Here is a 15,140-nt window from a genome sequence, read left to right on the forward strand (position 1 = left end):
CAAGCAAGGACACACACCGGACGACAACAACATGACACGCTCATAAACTCATTTGGGGAACAGAAACAACAACAACAACAACAACAATAACGAGTACAAGGAAAACAACAACTTCACACAGCTGCTCGCTTTTAGGGGACAGCAAAGAATTTTTTAATAATACCTCAAGGATTTCACAGTGTTGCCGCCAAGTAGACCAAGTGCAAACACTAAGCATACCATCAAATATACATAAATGTTGTGTTCAAGTTCTCGTTGTTGTTGTTGTTGTCGTTGTCGTTGTCATCGTTGTGCTTTATGTCAAGCTTGGCTTCAAACCAGAACTGTGCCCACAACTTTTTTCATTAATTTAGAAAAACAACTCCCGCACGCATTAGCCATGGCGATTAAACTTCGTACCCACTTTACCCCGACCTCGCCTGTAAAGTCAATAAAAATGTTGCCACAACTTTTCGTGCTGCCTTCAGTCGTTATCAGTTTATGTGTCCCCCCAATGGGCGGGGCAGGCAGCAGAGCACAGCGTATACATAATTTTTGGTGCCAAAATTGAATTGATTAATAAAAGATGACAAGCGGGAGGAAACTGACCAAGAAGATATCCAGGCTTCAACTTGTGCAACTAATTTTCATTTCAAACAAAGTCGAAATAACAAATTTCTAAAGCATGTTTGGCTTACTTAATTTCTTATTTTAAAATTCTGTTCTTAAGTTTCCAAATATTTATATTTCTACCTTGAACTTCATGCGTTGCTCTCAAGCGATAATTAATTTGGTTACTATGATGCTTGCATTAATTTTATAAATCTTAACTTATGGTGTCGCCCTTAATTACTAAAAGTGAATTTTGAGTCCAAGTCTAGTTCCAATAGTATAGTATAAACCTTAATCTCAGACTTGCTTATGGAATCTCTACATATGTAGAAAATGTTTAGTAATAAGTTTCTCATTCTAAATTCCCTTTGCTTCGATTTCAAGTATTTTATTCGGCTCATAGAAGTATGTAGTTCACTCAAACTATTTGGGAAATGGAATTTGGAATGGCTCTGATTAAACGTTGTAACCACAGCTGCTGTTGCTGTAGCGACATTCCTTTTCAGGAGAATGCCACAGTCGGCAAGAGAGTGTGGGACATGTTGCATGATGCATATACTCGTATGCATATGCATGACGCATGTTGTTAATGGCGTTTGCAACTGTCCAAAGCAGCCAAAAAGAAAAGTTACTTAAAAAAAATATCATCAAAAAGTGGTGTTAAGTGCAGTTGGACAGCCACAATCACGACGGCATCTGGGATGCTCTTTGTGCTATGCCCGCTACTGCGGTTAAAGCAAAAAGTAAGCAAAACGGAAGGAAAGGAAAGGAAAGGATGGGAAAAGCAAAGTCAAAAGGGCAAAGGCTAGTTGAATGTTGGCTTAAAGACTGTACGCAATATGTGCATAACTTTTGCTTTCGCTTTTGCTTTTAGTTGGCAAATGGCAAATGCCAAATGCCAGGCATAATCTTTGACCCAAATCCCAGCGACAGTCGGCGTGCCATGACGCCTTAAAGACACAAAAACAAACTGTGTCATTTGGCTGAGCTGTTGCTTACCTGTAGATAACACAGGAGAGTGAGGGGAGCTGTAAAGGGTTGTGCGCGTTTGTTAAACAAATATTGGCACTTGCCTCAATAACCCGGTAAGGGTAAGTGCTTAGCTTAAGTTTGCTTTGGGCTCCGGCCTCTCCTCGAAAATAGGTCACCAACTGGGAAATCCGGAATCCAGAACGGGAGCGGGAGTCCTCGCTTTGCTTGGCCGGATTAACATTTGGCTGGAGCAAATAAAAAGCCAAATTTAAGCCCAGTAATTGCGCCAGCAGACGCATATCACAGCTACAAGCAGACAGGAACACAGACCCTGTGGAGTCACGCCACATGCCACATCCCACATGCCACATACCCCAGCTAAACTGACGAGAAGGAGGATGGCAGACTTTGAAATTTTAATGACATTTAAGAGCTGTGTTTTGCTCGACTGTCGTAGTAGTAGGCGTGGCACTTGCGCTTGAATTAACAAATTAATGCAAATCCATGGAAAGAATGGGCCAACCACTTGTGTCGTATCTGCCCTTGCCCACATTTAATGAATATTTATTAACTTGTTTCAACGTTCAGCTTTAGCTTTGAGCTGGTTTTTTAGCGGCTGCATTTCGATTTGCGAGCTCTAATTTAATTGCGCTGCCAGCGCAGGGATGTCGGAGGACACACGGATGTCGACAAGGGCGACAGCATCCGCTTCCGCTTTGGCATGACATCCGTCAGTCGTGGCAATCGCATTAGAATGCGCTGCACTTGTCACCCTGATGGATGAGCTACAACTACCGCGTTACGAGTTGGAGTTGCAACTTTGGGATGCTCGATCATTGCACCTTTATGTCGCCCAGACTGGAGGCAGGTGGTAGGGGGTAGGTGGCAGTTGCTTTCCCTCCAGCTGCGGCTAAATGCATTCGTTTAATTGCATTATGCCGCAGGTACTCACATCACTCGCAGCACTCCAAGTTAACAACAATGCTGCTGTTGCTGCATTAATTTGCATTGCATATGAAAGTCAGCATGAGGGCTGTTGGCTTTAGCTTCTTGGTTACTTTGTTGTTCTGTTCTGTTGTTGTCACCGTCCTGCTTAATGAAGTCAAGCAGCTGCGTCTGTCGACAGGAAGCTTAGGAAAACAATGTGTATTGTGGCAAGACATACTCGTCGTGCCTCATGCTCGTATTTATTATCACAAAAGTGAAAAAGCTATAATTTTTAAAGTTGATTATTAAATTTATGGTGTACTCTTTATGTATACCAATTCCATTCCATTGCACTCAGATGCTAAAGCAGCAGCACTTGGCCTGAATCAATGCATACAGCTTCTCTTGAGCGTCGAATTCACCGCGTTGCACACGCTGACAGCATCCAAAATCTAAATTGGCTCTATTCTTGTAGGTCTTATCGAACCACTGAACAACTGCATCTGGTCCAAAGTTCGATATCGTCGATCGAAAAGCCGCGTAAGCCTCGCCGGCTTCATCGCTATTGCGATATATTATGATGTATGCGTAACGTCGTGGCTCATACTCAATAATGACTAACTTGACGTAATGGTTGAGTTGTCGGAGTTTCTCATATACCTCAAGGGGAGTCATATGATAGACTTTTTTGAGCAAAAGTTTTCTAATGTTTCTGGACTCGCACACGGCAATCTTAAACTGGGCATGGTTAAATTTTTTTTGCAAACTAGGAAGTGTACATATTAATAATGTAAATTTTCAAAGTTACCAACTTGTTTACTCACTACTTAATTGTGCGTTCGATGTGCACATCAGCGAGGTACTGAAGGTAAGCATAGCCACGACTGCTACCCGAGTAATCAATCTTGAAGCGAATCTTGTACACATCACCCAGCTGAAGGGCCACTTGCATGACCTGCTCTACGGTCTGCGACTTTGAGATGCTCGAAAGAAACAGCTGCAAATTGTTTGGTTAACGTCGAACTTTTATTCTGTGCCATCAATTATTGATTGATATTACCTCACCAGCGCCGGACTGTAGTTCCTTTAGTCGCTCTGGCGAAACTTGTTGGCGTGTTGTTAACGAAATGGTGCCATTATTTTTGCTTTTACTATATGTCTGTTGAAAACTCAAATTCATTTTTTTTCCCTTGATTGTTTACAAAGTTACGAACGCGTGCGCAACAGCTTTTACTATGTCTCAGGGTTGCATGTGGTGTTGCCACTTGGCGTCAGTGCTGCTAGTGGCAACGCTAATCGCTGCAACTGAAAAATACTTGACTACATACAATACCAGCGACTTTTGTATGCAATTATAACTAAAAATGCCAAGTAACTGACACTTGCAGTTCATTTTGTTTTTAGTTGTTTGTTCTGTTGTCTAAGTACATGTCAAGCCAGGGCTTTTACCTTGGTTGTGGTTGTTGTTATCTCTCTGTATTTTTTGGACAGGTCGCGCGTGCTTTTTTCTAGCTCATGTTTTAACAATATAAATTTATGCAGGCCACAAACAACTTTGGAGCTGCCAGCAGCAGCCGCAGACCGCAGCACCTACACTTCGTTGCTACTGCTACTGCTGCTGTGGCTGCTGTTGTTGTGGTTGTGGTCGCCATAAGCAAGAAGCAAGGGGTCAGAGAAGGGGCAAAGCTTAGCTCTATTGGAGACTGAGAACCCATCCTGATGCACTCAAGTGACAGCTGCTGCTGCTGTTGCTGTTGCTGCTATTGCTGCGGCTGCTTCATTTTCCTAATTTATACGCGCGCAACGCTAATGAAAATTTGCGTGGCAAGGCAAACCGCATGCTTCGTTGCTGTTGCCGGTAGTGTGGCATGCTCTCTGCTTCCCTGCGCTCTCTCGCTCCCATTTGCTCGATTGTTATACCCGGCATATTTATAGGGAAACGGGGCATTATGACTTATTTTATTATTAAGTATTGCATTTACATATATGTTAATCAAGACCAACAATTGGAAGCTTAACAATTATTGGCAAAACTTAATTCATAATATTTATATCTGAATTTTTCTTGTCTGTTTTTTTTAGGTATCAAGTATCTCATAGTCGTTTCGGCTCAACTAATACTTTCTCACTCGTTCTTATTGTAAATGACGTGGCGTTGGGACTGGCACTTCAAGGTGCACGTCGTATACTCGGTGCTCCACTTGAGACCCTCGCAGCGTTGGCTGTTGATGCCGCCTTTGCCGTGAGCTGTGGTTGCGAAAGTTCTGCGCGGTCGTAAAATGCTTAGAGACAGCCCCGCGGGCATCAAAATCCTCTTCACTACCTTCCATTGTCCTTGGTGTACAGTGGGAGGCAAACCAATTAGTGCCTAAGGTTTTCTTCATCCTGGTAGGCTTAGTATTTGAACTCATTCAACTTTCTTATAACATATGCAATATATTTTATTTAAAACTGTCATAATTCTGTTTCGCAACACTTGCAATACCCAAAATAAAATGGAGGAACCAAGCGAGGAATTTCTAGATCGTCATTTCAATCAACAACTCATCGATTTTCACTGTTTTTTTAATAAGACCGCCTCCGAGTCAGACCAAACAATCGCAAGCTGTTGGATACAGATCTTTAAGATGGCTCCCAGAGATCAGAAATTATCCAGGAATTGCCTAACACTTTTGATGTATGGACATTTGAATGATTTTGGTCACCTTCAATACCCATTTACTGATTTGCGCAATTGTGCAAAGGACTTAAATGATGTGTTAAATGGATACAACGGCTTTCCCAAACAAAAGCTGGTCAATATGCGGCGAGAGGAGACTGTCGAGTCTTTATCGACAGATAAGTTCAGTCTGGCTAGCACTGTTTCAATGAATAGCTCCTCATCATCTCATTTAGCGCTTGCGACTACAGCGACTTACACTAAATTGCCAAAAAAATCCTCTAAGGAGGAATCGAATTTATTTAGATTCGTTTCAATGGCTGAAACAACTACGGATACCTACGACTCGCATGAGTGTTATAAGAGTATGAAAAACGAAGAAAACCATCCAAGACAGAATAAACTAGATGAGGTTACTATGAGTAGCATATTAACGAATAGATGCGTATTTTCCAATCCTTGCGCAAATTCGCAAAGAATACCTAACCCAAATATTTATGAACATTATGAGCTTCCTGGTATTTCAAATGTCCCGAATAATTTGCAAAAGAAACCATCTATGAAAAATGGCGAGGTACGAAAACGGTCTAAAAGACTCCGAGGATTGTGCATTGACGCTTTTCTTGCAATACGCCGGTTGCGGCTTAGTCGCAGATACTTCAGAGGACAGTTTTATCTAATATTATTGCTTTACGGCACAAGTAGCTGGTATTCGTATCGACGCATTCTGCTTATAAACTTCGTGCCCTTACAATTGATTAACATGATGATAATGCGCGACATTTTGGATACGAAGCGTAGGCTCATTCTTCTCCTGCTTCGATTTTCCTGTAATGTGCGCCTTGGTAAGCTTAATACCGATGTAAAATTCTATCAAGCACCCAAGGTAAAGCTGCAACAGATGTTGGCAATCCTTGAGAGAAAGTATCGTGATATGACAAATGCTTTGTTACGCAAATGTTCTAATCTTCTTTGTAGAATAAAATGAAGTCGAGGATAATTTTCAACATTGTATTTCCTTTGCCAACATTGCAGCAGATGTAATAACATTAACGCGCCAGCTGCTCATTAATTAATTTAAACAGTGCGCTTAATTAAATTTCAACCAGGTTGAAATAACAATGGGAAAAGCGGAAAAAGCCAGTTGTGCTGGGCGAACAAGAAGAAAAAATAAATAAACAATCAGCTCTTAAACAGCAGCTACTAATTTTTAATTATGCAATGCTTGTCCGATGCAGCTCACGGAACAACAACAAAGCGCAGCAGCAACAATGAAAAGGAGAGTAATAAAAAAAATGGCTGCCAGCTGCGTGTTGCGCCGCCATTTTGTAAGCAGCTGGAATTAGCAGCAAAAAAAAGAGTCAACAAAAAAAAAAAAAAAACGAAACATGAAAAGAACCGAAACGAACTGCTGCAAAATTGTCGCCAAGAGCACTTGCGACTTGTTTTTCTTGTTACTATATTATTGCAATCGTAGTTGTGGGCTGCAGTGGACAAGGCGTGGTCAAGCGGTAATTGCAAATGGTCAATGAACTTGCCACAAAATTCAAATAACTGCTACACCGTCAGCCAATATACGTAGATATACACTGCAATTGTTGTGTAGTGCAGTTCAAATTGTTTACCCAATATGATTTGACAACTCTCTAAATTGTAGTTGGCAACATCTCATCGGGAGTATGTGGAATATGCAAGTGTGGCAACGCCATGAAGCAATTCACAACGTTATACTCAGTATTTTGAAACTTGAGTTAAGTTTGCATTCATGGAGTTAATTAGTTTGACTTATCGTGCGTTTACTGTACAAATGCCGTTGTGTGTGTGGGGCTGTACATGTGTGCATATGTATTGCAAATGGCTTCATCAGCTTTTGACTATGCAAATTTATGGTCTATATTTAGGCGTTTGCACACAAGGTTCTCAGCTTCGTCTGCGGTTGCATAAATTAATTATTTATGGCTTGTGAAACATGTTGCTTAACAGTGTTGTATCCTCTTTCTATCCCGCCCTTCGTATATGTCTCTCTCTCTCTCTCTCTCTCTCTCTCTCTCTATTACCCTTTCTGTTACCGTCTCTGTCTGCAGTTAAAGCTATTGTTTGTTAAGTTGCGAATTTTGTGGAACGGAGTTAAGGCAACGGCTTCGACTACAGGCGTCACCCTCAGGGCTTATCTAATAGAAATGATCGCAAAATATGGTCTTCTTTTCGTTTTCAGTCTGCTTTTCAGTACTATTTTGTGCATGAGAAGCACGCACACATAATTATAATTTTTACAACGTCTAAATAAACGCAAATATCTTATGCATAAAGGCAACCGACGAGCAGGAATTGCCATAACACTGCCACAACGATGGAGTATAGGGAGAGGGAGGGAGAGCGAGCGGGAGACAGAGAGAGCGGAGCATCAACTGTCTGTAATGAATGACAGTCCAAAGAAGGTAGGCGATAAAAAAGATACATTTATATCTACTGCGAATTCTAGCTGAAAGTGTATAAGATACACTGAATTTGCTAGATGGTTGGGCAAGGTGAGCTGAAAATAGCAAAGTTAATTAAAGTATATTTCAATTATAAGCACGTACGAAGTAAATTAAACTTATAATTTCGTGTTGATGTAAAACCAGTTACTCCAAAGGAAAATTGTTACAAAGAATTATAATTAAAAATATGTAATTATACATTTCTTGATTGTATTTTTCTAGCAATCGGGAAAACAATTAGCTTTGCAATTAAAGTCGCTGGCAAGTATTGCCAATGTGTGATAGAGTATCGCGATATTAACATATGGCCATAATTCTTTTGCGAGTGTTGCTTTTGCTGTGCTGCTTCTCCAATTCAACAATTCAACAATTTGAAATAGCATTACAATATAATTTATTCGCTTTATTGCGCTCCGCAACAGCCACAGAGACATATTAATGACTCTCTCACGCTCTCCCATCTGACGTCAGCTGTGTGCCCAGGCGGAGGCTATAAATTTGATTGACGTGGCCAGGTAGTTTGTCAATCAAATTTTGGATATCACACAGAACAGAACAGAACAGAACAGAAGAGAAAGCCACACCACACGACATCACAGAAGGACCAAAGATAATCAAAAATGATGCTCAAGGTGCTACTGGTGAGTCAAATAATCTGAGTGTGTGTCTTGTCAGTGTGCGTGATACAGTAAGTGTATGTGTCTTCAATCGTATCGTAATCTTTGCCAGCTCACACTCACAGTCTGGCTGAGTCTGCTTTGTGCTGGCAGCATGGCGAAACCTCATCTGTTGGCCACAACGCCTGTGGGCTATGCAACACCCGGTGGCGCTTGGCTAACAGCTGCAACAGCGCCAGTTGCAACACTGGGAGCTGCATATTATCCGGCCTATGCGGCGTATACGTATACGCCGTTGTATTATGGCTCATACGCCACGTATCCCTATTACACGTATCTAAGACGCTGACCAGATCCCGGACAAGATTAGTAGCCGAGGAGTTTGTTGCCTGTTGCCGTTTTGTGACTACAATACATACAAATATATTGTTGTTACTACATATGTATATATTGTAGGGCATGTCCTTGTACTCGACTCGATAAAATTGATTAAATCTAAATGCTCTTCGTGTGTATATGTGATATTTTACGCTGTTCTTACGTCGATTCGATTTGTGGTCTTGATGGTAAATAAAAATATTTATGAAATCAAATAACACACGCACACACACGCATATAAAATTATAAACAAATCAATAAAGAATAAAATAGGCAAAGGCTGCTGAGTCTGAGCTTGTATCTAAATATGCATGTATTTATGTATGTTTGTATCTGTGACTATGACTTCGCCACAGCTGTAAGCCTTGGTAGTGGGATTTTCATTCGGTCCTTTGAAATTTGCTTACATGTGCGCATATTTTCACCTATACATCTTGCTGCTGCCACCACAAAGACACAGCGCCATAGAGAGACAGATAAAGCGAAATTTGGGGAGAATTCAGGGAAGAGATAGAAAGCGAGAGCGGAAGGAGACGGCTTACAAGATGTCTTTCAGGCTCTGTCTGTCTGTCTGTGTGTTTCTTGGTAACCCGCTACTGATTTACCCAACGTGTATAAATCTTTTATTCATGTAATCCATTTGAAAACACGTTTGCACATGATTGTGTTTATTTCCAAACCGAATCTTTTTAGTCATGTGTGTGAAGCTGCTTTTGCTTCATCTTCTGAGTCGCCCTCACTCTGTGTGAGTGTATGTGTGTGCGTGTGTGTGTCAGTTTGATTTGAAAAATCTTAAAAATTGTATAAAGTGAAAACCAATTTTATTGATTCACTCTTATTGTATTTACCAGACAAACATTTGCTCCCATTTCTCATTATGCTAAATTACTATAATATATTTGCGTATGAGTAGTTTCTGATTTACGTTTGACTTTATTTCTATTTCAATTAAATATGTTTACGACTTTGTTTTTACAATTTAAATCACTTCATTACGTTAGCCAAGCACATACTGCGCATTCGTATGGAATAAAAAACCTTATGAAACACGAAATCATTTATTGGAATTGCATATCGCAAAACAAATTGATGTGTAAGTTGAAAATAATAAAAGAAATACTTTTTTTATGGATGTCAAAACATGTATTCTTTAAAATAATCATATTAAAATTGGCATAAGTTTAGGCGAGGCACAAAATTAAATTACCGCATTGAATCTTATTTAAATATTTCTGCTCCATTTGATGTCTAAAAACACGTAACCAAATATTAATCAATTGAGCTACGCAACAATTTATAAAGAAAAAATACATTTTTGAATATTCTAAATAGAATATTCTGTAATGCAAAGCAATGCTATGTGATGAAACGAAATCTAAGTTGTAGTTTTTGTACAAAGGATAATTTTTCTATAATGTCTTTCCTGTTCTGTGTTGTGACACCCATAAAACCCCTCTAGTTATGTTAACTTTCTGCTGGGTATTGAGCTTGCAAAGTGCACAAACGCATTACAATGCAGGTTGCTGGAAACTTTTGAGCTTCACGCAGTTTTATTGAATAAAAGGTCATTAAATTTGGACGCTATCTGTTGCGAAAAGTTGTGAAAATGGCGCAGTCACTTCACGGAATCCCCGTCGGAAGACTTGTGCCACCGCGTACTTACGGTTTTTTTTTTTACAAGACTTTTCCGCTTAGGTTGCAAAACTTTACAACTACTTGGTGTTTACTACCTGGGTGTGGACGGGACACGGGATTTGGGATACCAGAAGTGAAGCGGAAGGACGATGCAACGATGCCAAAGTTATGATAAGCAGCTCCTCCAATCTACAATCCAATGGCTGTCGTGTGCCGTCTCTGGGCGCTCTCAACTTGACTTGCTTTCAACGCGCAGCCAGGCGAGCCAGGCAGGGAAGTAGACAAAGTCAAGCAGAAAACTTCACTGCCGCTGGGGCAGGAAGCGCTGAAAGGAAGCATATTTCATATAAAAGAATTCTCTTTTTAAATAGAAAGTTGAATTTGAATCGAAGCATGAGAGAAACTTCTACCAGGTAGCAGTCTGCTACTGTTGCTGCGGCTGCCATGGCGACTGCCCGCAGATGCTTGCATTTCGATAAGGCCAAACTCTTGAAACTGCCCGCTGCTACAAATTGTTGCCATGCTAAGTACATTGAAGCGTGAGCTCGACTCGGCTCAACTTAGCCATCCAGCCAACCAACCAGCCCAGCATCGAGCATCGAGCATTAACTTTAAGGCTGCAACCGTCGTGAGTTCATTTTGCCCAACTAATTTAGTACAGTTTTTTTTTTCGAGCATATCTAGAAATCTTTATTTACACAGGATCTCAACAAATGGTCACATATTTGCGCTTTACTTCTTCAGCAGCACGGGAGCAGCGATGGGTGCAGCCAGGGGCGCGCTGTAGGCCAGAGGAGCAGCAGCAGCATAGCGGGCAATAGGTGCGCTGTAGGTCAGGGGAGAGGTGTAAGCAGCGGCAACTGGAGCGGTGTAAGCGGCGGCAACGGGTGCGGAGTAGGCAGCGGCGACTGGAGCAGTGTAGGCGGCAGCAACGGGAGCGGCAATGGGTGCGGTGTAGGCAGCGGGGAAGGCGGCGCTGTGGGCGACCTGGTGAGCCGAGTAGCTGGAGGCATAAGGTGCCACATAGGCAGCGCTACCGACGACAGCAGCAGCAGGTGCGGTGTAGGCCAAAGGAGCAGCGGCCAGGATGCCAGGCTTGGCAGCAGCCACAGCCACAACAGCGAAGAAGCAGACGGCGAACTGTGGATTGGAGAGTGAGCGAATAAAGACATCAATATGAGTTGGAAAATAGGCAACAGCAGGAGCAGGAGCAGGAGCTTGAGGTACTTACGAATTTCATGTTGATTGGTGTTGTTGGGGTTTTGGTTGCTGTGTAAACAGTTGAAGCTTGGAGCGTTGTTTGATGTTGAATTTGGCCAACGGTCGAGCTTATATAGTCAAAATCGAAATCCAAGCCAGCGAATGCAAAAGCGTCATGTCGCACTTCCAGGGCCTCGACTGAAGGCCGCGCTTACAAATGCAGCGAACATCGTCGTTAGCCGTTGACTCAATTTACTGTTGGTTATTGCCTGTTGTCTGTTGTCTGTGGACTGTTGACGCATTGGCATCTTGACAGTCGTCGTTTAATGGGCCATGTATTTGTTCGTTGTAGTCTCACATTTGGCACGTGCTGCGGCCTTTTGGTGATTTGATTAGGTTTTGCGCAAAAACCAATTGAAATGCGGCTTCCCGAGTCGCTCCACAAAAGCCATAAACCAATTATAAAATACAAAAGTTTGAGTACATCATACAAGATGTACTCACGCCAATACACGCACACACGCACACACTCACTCACCCCTAGCCACACATGCACATACAAACTCAGCTCTCGCTAAATGAAAGCTGCACCCCCTCAAAATGAGGCACAGCAATTGCTTCAGGGATGCAGAGTTGCCTCAGATATTAATTGAAATGCTGTCCAATTTAAGCAAGACAAGCAATTTAGGCATCACCCCAATTAGTATTTTCTCAAAATTAAATTTATCTTTATAAATAGTGCTAGTATAACCATAAGTATATGATAAACTTTTGAAGCTGAAATCGAGATTAAAATTTATGGGCTAAACATATGTGAAGGATAACTTGGCTGCTAGTTTAATGATTTTATTGATTATTATGCAAAAGAAGAGTAATTTTCAACATTATAAATATTGAAAATTATTGTAAACTATATAAATAATTAACAGCAAGGTAGTATTACAGTAATTAATAAATAAAGTATACGAACTGTTGTGTCTAAAAGAGACTAGAAGAAATAGAATAATTTTGCAAACAATCGAAAACCATTTTAAATGAATTGCCAAGTTGCAAAAGAGAAATTCCATTTGAAATTAATCGGAGTACTTGAAAGTTGCAGCCCTGATTTCGGTTGCTGCACGTAGTGATTGGCAATCTTACAACTCCCTAGGGTTAGTCTCCTGCCCTTAGAGCTCGTCCTGCGTATGTGTGTGTGTGTGTGGATTTGGTGGCACTTTGTCATGAATAATTTGTTGAAACCACTTAAAGGCAGCAGCCGCCGTCAAATGTCGCACGCATTTCTAGACAAATTCAAAACAAAATTTATAATAGACTTGCGCCCAGGATCCTGGGACTCGGCTGGGAGTCAGGATTGTAGAAGGCCAGCTCCGAGGTCTGTGTGGGTGCGAGAGGCGGTGTGAGTGTGCATGCGTGTGTATGTGTGTGTGCGAGTGTCGCTCACGTTTTACGGCACTTGAACGACGCATTAACGCGCGCGCACAGCTGCTGTACTTGTTGTTTGTGCTGCTGCTGCTGTTGTTGCTGTTGTTGTTGTTGCCACGCCCATTGCCAGACGCCTTTATTATGGCAATAAACTCAGTTCGTAAGGCTAAAGTGGCGCATATTTTACGCAGCTTTTTCCCAGTTCGCAGTTTGCACAGTTCCTAACTTGGATACGACAGCGATTGGCAAGGGGATTGCCCCGAAGATGGCAACAACGTCCAGGGCGAGGGGAAGAGGAAGAAAGGTATGAAGTAAGAGACAGAGAGAGAGAGAGAGAGAGAGTGAGAGGTGAAGTAGCTGGCAAAAGAACTTTGTGTGAGGCAAACGGAGCGCACATATTTCTTTGCGCCTTTTTTGCGAACATTTCTTTTTAATTACTCGCTGCCACTTAGCCATGCCCCACCAGCAACAGCAATGGTTGCCAGGGGGCAAGAGGAGAGGACTCCTTTGATAAGTTGGCAGCTGCAGCGCGAGGGTCACTTGAGAATTGCGGGTGCGCCTTTTTTGTGTTGTATTCAAGGATGTTGCATCAAAGCTTTTAGAGGGATTAACCAATATGTTGAATCATTCATTCATTTGCCTGCAACATGCTGCAAACTTGACAATGAAACAAGCTGTCACGCACCCACACCCACGCACGCACACACACACACACACACACACACCCAGAGTTTTGGCCAGCTCCAAGTCAAGTGGCAAACAACAAATAGATGTTGCAGCCGCAGCTGTTGTGGCAGCTGCTGTTGCACCATGATTGTGCATTTAGTAGACGACTGCCACGCCCACCAAAGCCCAGACTCAGCTAGCGCCCACATTTTGCGTATGCACAGTCACAAGGCAAACACTCAAAGCTAAGCGTAAAAGCGAGGGATGGATGAAAGGGGAAGGGGAAGGGGAAGGCTCAGAGAACTGGGAAAGAAGCCCGGCAAATCCTTCAGCGACAACATCATCATCAACAGCAACAGCACAACTTTGTTGGCATGTTATAGACACCCACTTACACCATCCCTTACACACAGCCTCACTTCCCTTTGTTGCTCCCTCTTCTGGCTTTCCTCCCCCTTCGCTTTGCCTTGTCCGTTGCCTTGCAAAATCGCGTAATTGGCATTTTTAAGCAAAATTCACGCTTCAACACTTTTTGGAGTGTGTCTAAATGCCACTGCTGTATGACTGTGTGTGTGTGTGTGTACATGTGTTGGTGTGTATGGATGTCTGTTTATTTAGGTGTGAGTGTGTGTGTTGATTTGGGCTGCTGTTTGGTATTGTAAACACCTTGATATACCGTCTACCTCTCACTCTTTCTTTCTCTCTCTCTCCCTCGCTCACTCCCTCACTCTCTCTGAACAAGCGCACACTCGATACTTCTAATTAGTGCGATTTAAGCTGCAGCATTTTTCACTCTTCACTCCCTTGCAACTCCCCCTCCCCATCTGCGACTCTACCCTTCCCTGTTCTTTAGATCGCCATTTTCCAAGTGTAAAACACTTTATTCACCCTATTTATGACATTTGTTAATTAATTTTCCATTGAATTGTGGTTGGGGCCAACTGTTTATAAATAAGATTTTAAGCTGACAGAGAGTTGGGGGTGCAGTAGTCAGCGGGGGAAACGAGAGAAGGCAAGTGTGGGCAGATTATTATGCACGCATTGCGAGCATATGGAGCGAAAAGTTAATCAAACTGAGAGGAAGCGAACATAACACATTACATTACATAAGAAAGTCCGCTCAAATTATGCAAAGCGAGAATTAATTAGTTATTTTTTATTTAACCTAATTGATAAGTGTAATGAAGTATAAGCTAGCTAGCTTGCCAATTGTGAAGGTGTTCTGAATTATTACAAAAATATTGTGTTCAGCATCTACAGATTTATAAATAAAGTAAAAATGCTTGAAAAAAATAATAATCGAGGGTTCAAAATGGTTAGCAAACTTGAGTGTTGTGATCATAAGTTTTCTTGAAAAGTATTGTTTTGGAAGAGTATCAGGAATTATAAGTTCAGGACTACTGAATTTAAATAAGAGCCCTGAATTAAGTGCCTTTTGATTGTAATCATAACATAACAGACACAGAAACAATTTGTATTTATTGCACATTAGTAAATAAACTTAAAATGTATATATTTGCTTGGGTATGACTGTATTCGCTTCATTGGAGCAGTTTTGTAAAATAAATTTTAAATAGGTTTAATCTGCAGAGG

At 41.7% G+C, this 15,140-nt stretch overlaps 3 protein-coding genes across 3 annotated transcripts; 1 reads left to right on the forward strand and 2 right to left on the reverse strand.

Moving 5' to 3' along the window:
• Positions 1-2,723: 2,723 nt before the first annotated feature.
• On the reverse strand, positions 2,724-3,837 carry LOC117572559 (uncharacterized). The gene is made up of 3 exons (XM_034255435.2): positions 3,551-3,837; positions 3,315-3,487; positions 2,724-3,256 (listed from the first exon to the last, which is right to left on the reverse strand). The coding sequence occupies exons 1-3, from the start codon at positions 3,668-3,670 to the stop codon at positions 2,845-2,847; spliced, it is 705 nt and encodes a 234-aa protein (XP_034111326.1). The 5' UTR covers positions 3,671-3,837; the 3' UTR covers positions 2,724-2,844.
• A 4,325-nt stretch (positions 3,838-8,162) lies between these two features.
• LOC117571551 (uncharacterized) lies at positions 8,163-8,932 on the forward strand. Its single transcript, XM_034253753.2, has 2 exons — positions 8,163-8,270; positions 8,359-8,932. The coding sequence occupies exons 1-2, from the start codon at positions 8,250-8,252 to the stop codon at positions 8,593-8,595; spliced, it is 258 nt and encodes an 85-aa protein (XP_034109644.1). The 5' UTR covers positions 8,163-8,249; the 3' UTR covers positions 8,596-8,932.
• Positions 8,933-10,926: 1,994 nt separating this feature from the next.
• LOC117569920 (vitelline membrane protein Vm26Ab-like) lies at positions 10,927-11,586 on the reverse strand. The gene is made up of 2 exons (XM_034251272.2): positions 11,491-11,586; positions 10,927-11,399 (listed from the first exon to the last, which is right to left on the reverse strand). The coding sequence occupies exons 1-2, from the start codon at positions 11,497-11,499 to the stop codon at positions 10,992-10,994; spliced, it is 417 nt and encodes a 138-aa protein (XP_034107163.1). The 5' UTR covers positions 11,500-11,586; the 3' UTR covers positions 10,927-10,991.
• Positions 11,587-15,140: the final 3,554 nt, after the last annotated feature.

The sequence above is a fragment of the Drosophila albomicans genome, chromosome 3 (assembly GCF_009650485.2).
Source record: "Drosophila albomicans strain 15112-1751.03 chromosome 3, ASM965048v2, whole genome shotgun sequence".
NCBI classification, from domain to species: Eukaryota; Metazoa; Arthropoda; class Insecta; order Diptera; family Drosophilidae; genus Drosophila; species Drosophila albomicans.